We start from the raw sequence: 12,649 nt of genomic DNA on the forward strand, positions 1-12,649 counted from the left end.
TTGACATGCTTTCTCCTTATAAGCAAATAGTCCCATTTTTCAAACAAAGTTTTCTTTGATAAGTCACAGCTTAGGAGTCCTAAGTGGGTGGTCTTATCAGTGTCTGAGCTCCGCCCACTGGACTCCTACACCCAAAATAGGCAGGAAAGAAACTGATTACATGTTACACTATTTTTTCCCACAAAATTATATTTCAATCTGCTCAGCTCCTCCTGCCTATAGCATATTGCAAGTTTAAAGTGACAGGTCCCCTTTAAAAGGCCCCCAGTATCCCATCTGAAGCTTATTAACACAGAAGAGAAGAGGTCACCGCTGATCGTTGAGCCGCCGGTACTTCTCTTTGTCCGCGCTGTTGACCCTCAGTAAGGGCTGGAGATGTTCCAGGTGAGTCTTCACATTCTGGTTATCTACGTAAACATCGTATAGATCCTGCTTGTGCTCGAAGATCTTCTCTGTCGTACCTTGGTAGATGTGATGTAAATGGGGGGGGGGGGGTTAGACATAGTAGACGGGTACAAATCCCAGGTCATAAACTCAAAGAGATGGGTCTCCAGCTGAGGGAGGGAAAAGTTTATATTATATATGGATAGATTTTTTTATTTTTTTTTTTGTACCATGTTAGCCAGTAGATAGAAAAATATTTAGATTTGAGAGTCCTCAGTGATTGATACCTTTTAAATGGCTGACTGAAAAGATGGTGGCAAGTTGCAAGCTTTCGAGACAACTCAGGCCTCTTCATCAGGCATAGTATACCACAAAATCTGAAGAGTCACTTATTTATACACAATAGGGCACATAAATAATGCAATCGATGAGACAGGCGATGAAGAGCAGAGCCATTACTATGGGAGAGATAAACCTTTCTGGCTGTAAATATTTTAGCAGTTCATAGATAAGGACTGTGAAAGTTTTATTGTTTGGTGCAGTGTTGTTATTACCCCACAAGTCTGGTGGGCACATTCCTTAGTTGATGTAGAATGACATAAATCCATGCAACACATTCATTCCTGCTCTGAAGGTGTCAAAGGTCAACATGAGTTTATATTCCTTCTTTCTCTCTGAGATTTGAAGTTACTTTTTAATACCAGTAATTTCATGTCTTTGATGCTGTGATCAGCGGAACAAAAATGCTTGGCTACAGGCAGATCTATTCTTTTATTATGTGGCGATGAGGATTCATCCTTGTCCTAAGTTTTTTCCCTGTCTCCCCTACATACAGACCACCTGATGGACATTTGGTACATATAATTAAGTACACTACATTAGATGTGATACAGCTGAACGTACCTGGGATCTTATAGTCCTGATGTGAATTGGGGATCTTTATCTTGTCTGTGTTCATTATAAACGGACAGGTTTTACATTTTTTCTGGTTGCAAGGTAGCTGGTGGAGATGACAGGGAACTTCTGACAATGATACTTCTTAGATTTGGGGGCTGCCTGAAACACAAAAGTGAGGGGTCTGGAAATATGGATTGTAAATCGGGCATCTTTTTGTAGTAAGGGTTGTAGTTTCCGTGCAGCTCTTCTTAGCGCCTCCAGATTTGGATTGTAGGTGACTACTAGAGGCACCCGGTTGTTTTCTTGTTTGGTTTTGTAATGTAGGAGATGATTCCTTGATTCTGGTGTCTCTTGTAATCTGGTTCTCAATTGTTCTTGGGTGGCAGCCCTGATTCAAAAAGGTCTTTCTGAGGCCATCAAGGTGTCTGTCTCTATCTATAGGGTTGGAACATATCCAATTGTATCTGATGGCTTGGCTGTAGACAATAGAGTTTTTTTTAAGTGTTTTGGATGGAAACTGTCCCATTTAAGGTATGTAGGACGGTCGATTGGTTTCCGGTACAAGGATGTCTCTATTTCATTGTTCTGTAGCTTGATGATGGTGTCCAAAAAGTTAATTTCAGTACAGGAGTAGTTGAGTGTTAGGTTGATGGTGGGATGAAATCGATTAAAGTGTTCATGGAACGTCTTCAGCTGTTGCTCAGACTCCGTCCAGATGACTAAGATATCGTCAATGAAACGATAGTAGGCCAGAGGCCTGATGGGACATGAGAACAAAAAGTCACTTTCAAGCTTGGCCATGAAAAGATTTGCGTACTGTGGAGCCATTTTACTTACCATCGCTGTACCAGTTTCCTGTAGATATATGTTGTTATCAAATTCAAAGGAATTGTGGGTGAGGATTAAGTTTGTAAGTTTCACCACAGAATCAGCATCAATTCCTGTATTTTCCATGAAGATTTTGCTGGCATTTAATCCATCCTGGTGTGGGAAATTAAGAGTACAAAGATTCCACATCCATGGTGGCCAGGATGGTTCCTTCTGGTAGAGGACCTATTGCTGCTAGTTTATTCAGTAGGTCTGTCGTGTCCCGAATGTAGCTGGGTGTACTCTTTACCAGGGGTTTAAGAACACGCTCTACCCATCCAGAAACTTGCTCAGTAAGGAGCCCACACATGAAATAATTGGTCTTCCTGGATTTCCAGATTTGTGGATTTTGGGGAGCATATAGAGTCCCTATTCTTGGACGCTCTGGTATCAGGTCGTCGGCTCTTATGGATTCGTCAGGCAGACAAGATACCAACTTGTTTAGTTCCTTGTAATAGTCCTGTGTAGGGTCAGACTCCATTTTTTTGTAGTAACAGGTGTCCATCAGTTGTCTGTTTGCTTTCTTCATGTAGTCTGATGTGTTCATCATCACTATTGCACCACCCTTGTCAGCAGGTTTAATGATGATTTATTTGTTGGTTTTCAAAGATTGTATAGCCTTTCTCTCCTGGACACTGATGTTGAATGCTTTTCTCCTGTTTGTGTCTAGGATGGTGGATTTAATCAAATCTCAGAGAGAAAGGAGAGTCTCGGAATACAAACTAATGCGGACCTGACACCTTCAGAGCAGGAATGAATGTGTCGCATGGATTTATGTCATTCTACATCAACTAAGGAATGTGTCCATCAGACTTGTGGGGTCATCACAACACTGCAACTAACAATAAAAACTTTCACAGTCCTTATCTATGAACTGCTAAAATATTTACAGCCAGAAATGTTTATCTCTCCCACAGTAATAACTCTGCTTTTCATCGCCTTTCTCATCTATTGTATATAAATATGTGACTCTTCAGATTTTGGGTTATACTAACCTGATGAAGAGGCCTGAGTTGTCTCAAAAGATTGCAACCTGTTACCATCTTTTCAGTTAGCCATTAAAAGGTATCAACCACTGAGGACTCTCAAATCTAATTATTTTTCCAGCTGCGGGAGGACCTCTCTCCAGTAGTGGCCACTGCAGGAGAAAGGTGCAGTTTCCACTGGTGAGAATAACTGATCACTAGATGATTCCACAGTCAGAACCCAACAATCAGCAAATCATTAGAAGGTCCCCATTTAAAGAAGGGATTGCCATGGGACGTTAATTTGAAGCAAACAAACATTATATATTTATTATTATATCGTCAGGACATAAGAATTTAGGACTCACAGGCCACGTAGGAAACCTCATCATCGAGGGTTCCGATATCAGCAACATTGACGTAGAAGAAAGGCTTCGACTCCGGAGCGGTAACTCCGATACCGGGTAAAGTGACGTTGGCGAGACAGCAACAGCAGTAAACTAAGCGGGAGAGGAAAACATGTTAAAGGGAATGTCCACTGCTTAATGTAGGTCACTGAAATCAGATTGGTGAGGGTCAGACAGCCACTCAGCTGATCGTAGACACAACAGCTCTCTACACCATGTAGTGGTCATTCTTAGGTACTGCAGCTCAGCTTCAATTGACGTGAATAGGAGCTGAGGTGCAATACCGGAGAATGGCCACTAGGCAGTATACAGAGCTGTGGCATTTTGGCTCTATATACAAGTTACATCTTGCCAGTGAACAAATAGCTGATCGGTGGCCTTCACCAATCTCATGGTGGGATTTTTAAGTCCCAGGCGACAAGCATCTAATCTAAATAGGAGAAGTTAGCCACTTCCTCTGACACAGATGGAAAGTGAAAATCCACAGTGACAAGTGTCTATGTTTTTTTTTTACTTAAAAAGGTAATTAAAAATTTAGGGACCACTGTGATCCACTCCAATCACAAGAATGGGGCTCCCGTGTTTCCATCTGAATGGAAAGGCTATCCCTCAAAGTCACTTCTAAGGGAGCGGCGGTGTGCATGCATGACCACCATTGGGAGACAGGAAACCCCCATTATCGAGATCGATGAGGGTCCCAGCATTTGGGCCAGCGCCAATCATGTATTTATCATCTCTCCCTTTAAAAAAATAACTTTTAGCTTTTAAAGTATTAAAAAAGATGGCTTTGGTCTATCAGACATATACCTGGTTTATAAATGTGGCTGCAGATCAAGTTTCCTTTTAAAGTTTTAGTGAGCGCCAACATGGCCGACAGGAAGTAGCCAGACATCTACTTCCTGTTCATCTCACGACAGGCAGTAGTAGCCAGACATCTACTTCCTGTTCCTCTCACGACAGGAAGTCGTAGCCAGACATCTACTTCCTGTTCCTCTCACGACAGGAAGTCGTAGCCAGACATCTACTTCCTGTTCCTCTCACGACAGGAAGTCGTAGCCAGACATCTACTTCCTGTTCCTCTCACGACAGGAAGTCGTAGCCAGACATCTACTTCCTGTTCCTCTCACGACAGGAAGTCGTAGCCAGACATCTACTTCCTGTTCCTCTCACGACAGGAAGTAGTAGCCAGACATCTACTTCCTGTTCCTCTCACTTGTCTAGTCTGGGGTTAAAGGAAGACAACGGTGCGCGGTAGGGAAGACGTATAAAAGTGCTTAAAAGTAGAACTTTTAGATCGTTGTCTCTGCTCTATTGAAGTGAATGGAACTGAGTTGCAATACCGACCACAACCTGTGAACACAAGTGGCGCTGTTCTTAAACACCGTTCTAATAAGAACGTAAAGATTACCTCTGTAGCAGACGACGCCGACAGGAGGCGGTGAAAATATCAGGATGCGCTTCCGTAGTAAGGCAAACTTCCAGAGGACAAAGATCTGCTCCCCGAAAAACTTAATGAACTGCGACATACAGCCTGCAGGGTGGGTGATCTACAAGACAAACGGCAAACCGTAAGAATGTGAAGGCATAAAATGTGCTGCCCAATAGAGAGAAGAGTGGGGAGCAGGAAGGAACACATAAGAAAGCTAAAATAATGTGGTTGCATAAGTTCGGACACCCTCTTTTGTTGTGATCAGAATTAGCCAATCAAATTTACACTCACGTTACATAGTAGTCAGCACACTGTCACCATTATTTACAGTGATTCTGATTAGCATTGTACCCAGAGGAGGATTTTTCTGACATTTTCATAGCTGCATTTTACAGTAAAATCCATGGTCCTTAAACAGCTGACAACACAGCAAAGGGATCTCACTGTTGAAAATTATCAGCCAGGAGTAGGGTACAAAAAAAATGTACTAAGCAATTAGGGGAACATCAAGAAGTGGCTTAAATTTGGCACAACAGTGACATTACCTAGAACTGGGCGACCTTCAAAAATTGATGAAAAGAAAGGAAGAAAATTGATCCGGGAGGCTGTCAAGAGGCCGTCAGCAACATTAAAGGAGCTGCAGGAATTTCTGGAAAGTACTGTTTGTGTCCTGCACATGAGAACAATCTCCTGTATTCTTCTTATGTCCGGCCTGTGAGGTAGGGTGGCAAGACAGAAGCCTTTTCTGATAACGTAAAAAACTCAAGCCCAGTTATGTTTTGCCAAAATGTACATCAAGTCTGACCAAAGCAGGTGGGAAAATGAGTTACGTATGATGTCTGAGAAGACCAGCTTTGAACTTTTTGGCCATAATTCAAAAGGTGCAAAACCAAAAGATCACCATCCCCAACAGTGAGGCATGGTGGAGGCAACATTCTGCTTTGGAGCTGTTTTTTCAGCAGCTGGAACGGAGGCTTTAGTCAAGCGGGAGGGAGTAAAAGACAGTCTCAATTATCAAAACTAGATAGATAGATCTCTTTGTACAGAATAAGGTATTACGGTTACATAGCAGAGATCAGGTGTTTACAGCAGGTCGGTGACTGTCGGCACAGATGGGTAGAGCAAGTAGTACCCGACCGGTCAGAATGAGGAGTGTGCTCGACGCCATATACAACAGCCGGTACCTCCTGACGCCAATAGCACACCCCTCATTCATTACCGTACAATTATAGCAGATCACACGATGACCACTCACATGAACCTTTCTTACACATGAACAGCCTTCATTGTGTAGTTGATCACCGAGACGTCCACTCATAATCCACTGTTCTGCACATGACGCCATGCTCCATTAAACTGAACGGTTCCAATGAAATCTCAGAGTAAAGAATCGTCCCCTGCCTTCACTGAGCTATCCCCTTAAGGACACAGCTATTAATTTTTTTTTTTTTTTTTACTACTGTGTTCTAAGATCAATACCGGACTTCCTGACTTGGTCATAGTCATATATCAGGCATATAATTTATTTTTATTATTGGTACCATTTTGGGGTACACATGGCGTTAAAAACTAATTACAGAAGTGATGGAGAAAAAAAAAACTGTGTTCCAAATGTGGTATAAGTGATATATCTACGGGGTCATTAAGGCTGATTTATTATGGAGTTCAATGGGAATTGTATACACCCATATGTATAGAGCTCCCTCTAGTGGTGGCTGCTGGAAGACAAAGTTAAACAATTTGTCCACGCAGAAAAAAATTGCGCTTCAACTGCTATAAAAAATATATATATTTATGGAAGCCTGGACTTAAAAAATAAAAGGGCGTTCAAACATAAGGGTGCACTTACTTTTTTTTTTTTACAAAGTCATATATGGGGAAAAAGTTAAAAAAAAGAAAAATTAGGATGGGGGTTCTGACCTTCATCTCTGGGTACAGGTGCTTGTGTATAGATGACAGCCAGTGTGCACTAGGTTGGCAGGACTGGGGGCTGATGCCAGCAGGTAAGACCCCCTTCTTGTCTTCATAAAAGGCCTCCAGAGGGGTGTAGTGGCCGGGGAGCTCCAGCTGATGCCTGCAATGAATGACATGGAAACCAGTAAAACACAAGACAGGCGACCGCTTCGGAAAACGGACCCTCTAGACGAGAGGGCAAAAGTCTCATTCACTGACAGCAAGCGGAGATTTTGGAAGTTGAAGCTTTAACGACTTTGATGGCAAAACTTGTTCAAAAACCAGTTTGCAGAAGACTGGAAACCTGTCACCAGCAAAAGAACGGAAAGGCTAAAACTGGAGCCGGAAATTATATATTTATCGGCCGCCTCGATCAATATCACATGCCGGGTACAAGCCAAGTTTGAAGTTTGACCTTCTAAATTCAAGAAACAGTCTCCAAGAGGAGATATTATGTACCTGTCTGTGGTGTTAAAGGGAGGAAAAGAAAAAGAAAAGGAAAAAAAGTAAAGAAAACAATCAAAAGAAATGAAAACAAAATAAAGTAAATCAAAAGAAATAACTTTTTTTTTTAAAGTAAAAATCAATAAAAAATTAAAGTAGTAAAATAAAAAATACTAAAAAACTTCTTAAACATAAAAAAAATAAAAATATAAAAGAAAGTAAATCCAAAGAAAAAAAAAATTAACCAGAGTAGTAAAATAAAAAAAATCAATAAAAAATACAAACTTCTTAAAAAAGATAAAATCCAAACTATAAAGCGAGTAAATCAAAAGAAAAAAAAAGAAAAATGAACTGCGAAGCAGTAAAATAAAAAAATAAAAATATAAAGGAAGTAAATCAAAAGAAACTAAAAAAATAAAAATACCAAAGTAGTAACAAAAATAAAAATCTCCTCTTAAAAATAATAAAATCCAAATTATATAAAGCAAGTACCGTATTTTTCGGACTATAAGATGCAATTTTTTCCTCCAAAATTTTGAAGGAAATGGGGGGGGTGCATCTTATAGTCCAAATACTATATTATTGTATGGCCGCATGGTGGTGGGTGTGGGGGAGCGGCAGCAGCCGCCTGCTGCAGCCTAGCTGTGCCCGCTACTAAAGAAAGTGAATATTACCTGCTCCCCACGCCCATGGGCGTGGAGAGCAATGAATATTCATTTCTCTTAATAGCCGACACACTGGAGCCGCAGCGCGGCTCCTGCTGCGCTCTGTGGTCATTGTGCCCGCTATTAAAGCTCATGAATATTCACTACAACCCACTCTCATGGGTTGTAGTGAATATCCATGGTCTTTAATAGCGGGCACACTGACCACAGAGCGGCAGTAGGAGCTGTGCTGCAGTACAGTGTGCCGGCTATTGAAGAGACTGAATGGTCACTGCTCCCCACGCACAGAGTCCCTGCGTGGGGAGCAGTGACTATTCCAGCACAGCGTCTCACACTGTGTGAGGGTGCATGGCAGGGATGCAGTGAGAGTGTCAGCAGCAGAGCGGGACAGTGCTGGAGGAGAGAGGAGGTGAGTATGATTGTTTTTGTTTTTTTTGTAGGCTGCGTGATGGGGGCTCAGGGGGTGTCATGCATACCAGGATGGGGGCTCTGAGGGTGCCATACAAACCAGGATGGGGGCTCAGAGGGTGCCATGCATTCCAGGATGGGGGGCTCAAGGGGTGCCATGCATACCAGGTAGGGGGGGCCATACATACCAGGATGGAGGATATTAACAGAATTGGGGGACATTACCCCAATACCAGTGTCAGCAGCAGACGCCCTCCCCCATAACAGGGCATCATGACCACATTTTTTGCTTAGATTTTTTTTTTCCTACTTTCCTCCTTTAAGACCTAGGTGCGTCTTATGGTCCGGTGCGTCTTATAGTCCAAAAAATACGGTAGATCAAAGCCAAAAGGAAAAATAAGAAACTAAAAATGTAATTAGATTAAAAAAAGCAAAATAAAATATAAAATCAAATATTAAAATATAAAACGGAAAAAAAAATAAAGATATTAAACTAAATAAAATGAAGAAAACAAAAAGGGAAAAAAAAAGGCAACAAAAAGTAATAAAATGTAAATTAAATAAAAAATAAAAGGACTTCCTGTTCCTGCCCTGGCTGCTGCAGTGGGGTAGGAAATCAGCTCCCACAAACCCTGCCATTAAAGCGACTATTCCAGAGCCGCCGAGCCTGCCCGAGGTCCAGAATACCCACAGGAGCAGAGGGGGGAGTGACCGGCATGGACAGGTACTTGCTGCGGAGTGCGGAGACTGGAGATGGCCCAGGGAACCGTGGAGATGAATCCCTCCATCAGGAAAGTGTTATGGTGCTGGTGGAGAAGACCCCCTAGGAGAGATGCTGCTGGAGAACAGAGAGGAGCACAGCAGAAAGGGGGAGAGACAGACAGCGAAGTCGCATCACGTATATCACAGGACATTAAACAGGTCATAACCTCAGCAATACAAGCCTCCCAGTCTAAGATGGAGGCAAGATTTGAGATGCAGGACAATAGGATGCAAGAGGCTGAACAGCGAATAGAAGACTCAGAGGAGGTAATAACGTCCAGGTCAAATCAAATAAGGGCCCCGACTAACCTAACAGACACACTCAGAACTAAGCTGGATGACCTGGAAAACCGCTCCAGGAGGAGCAATTTAAGAATTGAGGGCCACCAAGAATCAGTAACGGCATGGCAGCTAAACAACATTTTTGAGGTTGAGCTACCCCAGGCACTAGGTATCAAACATAACTGTCGAGTAGAGAGAGCACACCGTGTGGGCCCCCTGAGAGATCAAGAGGGAATAAGAGGCAATATCAACTCTGATAAGAAACAAGTATCACATCCAAGACCCAGACAGGCCATTGCCAAGTACCTGGATTATAAGCACAAGGAAGAGATTCTAAGAGCATTCAGAGAAAGGCGCCGCACACTACAAATCAATGGACACAAGATTTTGGTCTTTGGAGACTACTCGGCAGAGGTGACGAAGAAGAGGAAGGCATTTAGCAAGGTGTGCACGGCCCTATACCATAAAAAGATACCTTTTCAACTTCTATATCCCGCTACTCTGAAGATGAAGGGTCCAGATGGTACCTTCAAGTTGTACAAGGAGCACATAGAAGCAGAAAGATTATACCTATCGGAGAGAGTGAAAACCGGGGAAACACCGAGAAGAGGGAATGACGTCAGCCCAAGAGAGTCAAGGAACAGATCACAGGCCGAGAGAGGTGCAGACGGAGACAGGCCTGGGGAACAAAGATCACCAGTCAAAGTTCGCAAGATATCAAATAAAGGTCCCTGAAAAAGACTCTGGAAAGATAAAGAAATTGCTACGTGTTCACTAAGCTTCAAAAGCAGGAAGAGATGTGGACAATATATATATATATATATATATATATATATATATGTGTGTGTGTTTCTCTTCTCCCCTTTTTCTCTACTATTATTTAACATGATACAGTGGTGGCCAAAAGTATTGGCACCCCTGCAATTCTGTCAGATAATACTCAGTTTCTTCCTGAAAATGATTGCAATCACAAATTCTTTGGTCTTATTATCTTCATTTAATTTGCTTGCAAGGAAAAAACACAAAAGAGAATGAAGCAAAAATCAAATCATTGATCATTTCACACAAAACTTCAAAAATGGGCCAGACAAAAGTATTGGCACCCTCAGCCTAATACTTGGTTGCACAACCTTTAGCCAAAATAACTGCGAAAAACCGCTTCCGGTAACCATCAATGAGTTTCTTACAATGCTCTGCTGGAATTGTAGACCATTCTTCTTTGGCAAACTGCTCCAGGTCCCTGATATTTGAAGGGTGCCTTCTCCAAACTGCCATTTTGAGATCTCTCCACAGGTGTTCTATGGGATTCGGGTCTGGACTCATTGCTGGCCACCTTAGAAGTCTCCAGTGCTTTCTCTCAAACCATTTTATAGTGCTTTTGGAAGTGTGTTTTGGGTCATTGTCCTGCTGGAAGACCCATGACCTCTGAGGGAGACCCAGCTTTCTCACACTGGGCCCTACATTATGCTGCAAAATTTGTTGGTAGTCTTCAGACTTCATAATGCCATGAACACGGTCAAGCAGTCCAGTGCCAGAGGCAGCAAAGCAACCCCAAAACATCAGGGCACCTCCGCCATGTTTGACTATAGGGACCGTGTTCTTTTCTTTGAATGCCTTTTATTTTCCTGTACATTCTATGTTGATGCTTTTTGCCAAAAAGCTCTACTTTTGTCTCTTCTGACCAGAGAACATTCTTCCAAAACGTTTTAGGCTATCTCAGGTAAGTTTTGGCAAACTCCAGGCTGGCTTTTTTATGTCTCGGGGTAAGAAGTGGGGTCTTCCTGGGTATCCTACCATACAGTCCCTTTTCATTCAGATGCCGACGGATAGTACGGGTTGACACTGTTGTACCCTCGGACTGCAGGGCAGCTTGAACTTGTTTGGATGTTAGTCGAGGTTCTTTATCCACCATCCGCACAATCTTGCGTTGAAATCTCTCTTCAATTTTTCTTTTCCGTCCACATCTAGGGAGGTTAGCCACAGTGCCATGGGCTTTACACTTCTTGATGACACTGCGCACGGAAGACACAGGAACATTCAGGTCTTTGGAGATGGACTTGTAGCCTTGAGATTGCTCATGCTTCCTCACAATTTGGTTTCTCTAGTCCTCAGACAGTTCTTTGGTCTTCTTTCTTTTCTCCATGCTCAATGTGGTACACACAAGGACACAGGACAGAGGTTGAGTCAACTTTAATCCATGTTAACTGGCTGCAAGTGTGATTTAGTTATTGCCAACACCTGTTAGGTACCACAGGTAAGTTACAGGTGCTGTTAATTACACGAATTAGAGAAGCATCACATGATTTTTCAAACAGTGCCAATACTTTTGTCCACCCCTTTTTAGATTTGGTGTGGAATTGTATCCAATTTGGCTTTAGGACAATTCTTTTTGTGTTTTTTCATTGAAGACAAATTAAATGAAGATAATAATACCAAAGAATTTGTGATTGCAATCATTTTCAGGAAGAAACTGAGTATTATCTGACAGAATTGCAGGGGTGCCAATACTTTTGGCCAGCACTGTATGTTGCTCTTCGCAGGACAAATCTCGAGAAAGGTCGTATTAAATTTTTAATTTCAGAAAGAAAAGGTAAGAGATTGGGAGGAGGAGGAAGAGGAGGGGGCTGAAAAGGGTAGAGCTCAGAGAAAGACACAAGAATAAGAATGAAGGGGTTATGGGATGCAAATAGTGTGGCCAGAATGATGGAAGTCACAAAAAGATATGTAAAATATTATAGCTATGTTTATGGGGAAGTTGTTGATATATTTGGGGGAGGGGAGGGAGGGATAAATTGCAGCTCTATCACCATCCAAAGATCAGACATTAGGTTTGTAAAACTCTCCCAGAATTTTCAGGATAAGACCAACATACCATTAGACGATGGTTAAGATGGAACGTTAAAGGATTCAGGTCCCCGGGAAAGAGAGCAATGGTCCTAAGACACTTGAAGAAACTAAAAACGGACACAGCCTTACTGCAGGAATCACACTTGGGGAGAGAAGACTTTTTCAGGATGCAGAAAACATGGGTGGGCCCGATATATGGATCTCCGGCACAAGGGAGGAAAGTCGGCACATTGATACTTATGAGCAAACACTTTAATCACTCTCTTATTCTACAAGAAGATGACTCGGAGGGAAGGTGGCAACACTTAGTGATAACAGGGCCATCGGGTACTCTGAGCA

The 12,649-nt window shown here is 42.3% G+C and overlaps 1 protein-coding gene across 1 annotated transcript in view; it reads right to left on the minus strand.

The window, feature by feature from the left end:
- Positions 1–12,649, minus strand: part of DENND11 (DENN domain containing 11) — a 61,372-nt gene that overhangs the window by 34,671 nt on the left and 14,052 nt on the right. Inside the window, exons 4-7 of the mRNA XM_073650146.1 lie at positions 6,870–7,023; positions 4,929–5,067; positions 3,482–3,613; positions 311–461 (exon numbers count right to left, since the gene is read on the minus strand). Of these exons, the coding sequence (XP_073506247.1) occupies positions 311–461; positions 3,482–3,613; positions 4,929–5,067; positions 6,870–7,023 (576 nt within the window). The remainder of the gene's footprint in view (positions 1–310; positions 462–3,481; positions 3,614–4,928; positions 5,068–6,869; positions 7,024–12,649) is intronic.

This window comes from Phyllobates terribilis, unplaced genomic scaffold (assembly GCF_046119375.1).
Source record: "Phyllobates terribilis strain yellow unplaced genomic scaffold, ASM4611937v1 Scaffold_10__3_contigs__length_209671492, whole genome shotgun sequence".
NCBI classification, from domain to species: Eukaryota; Metazoa; Chordata; class Amphibia; order Anura; family Dendrobatidae; genus Phyllobates; species Phyllobates terribilis.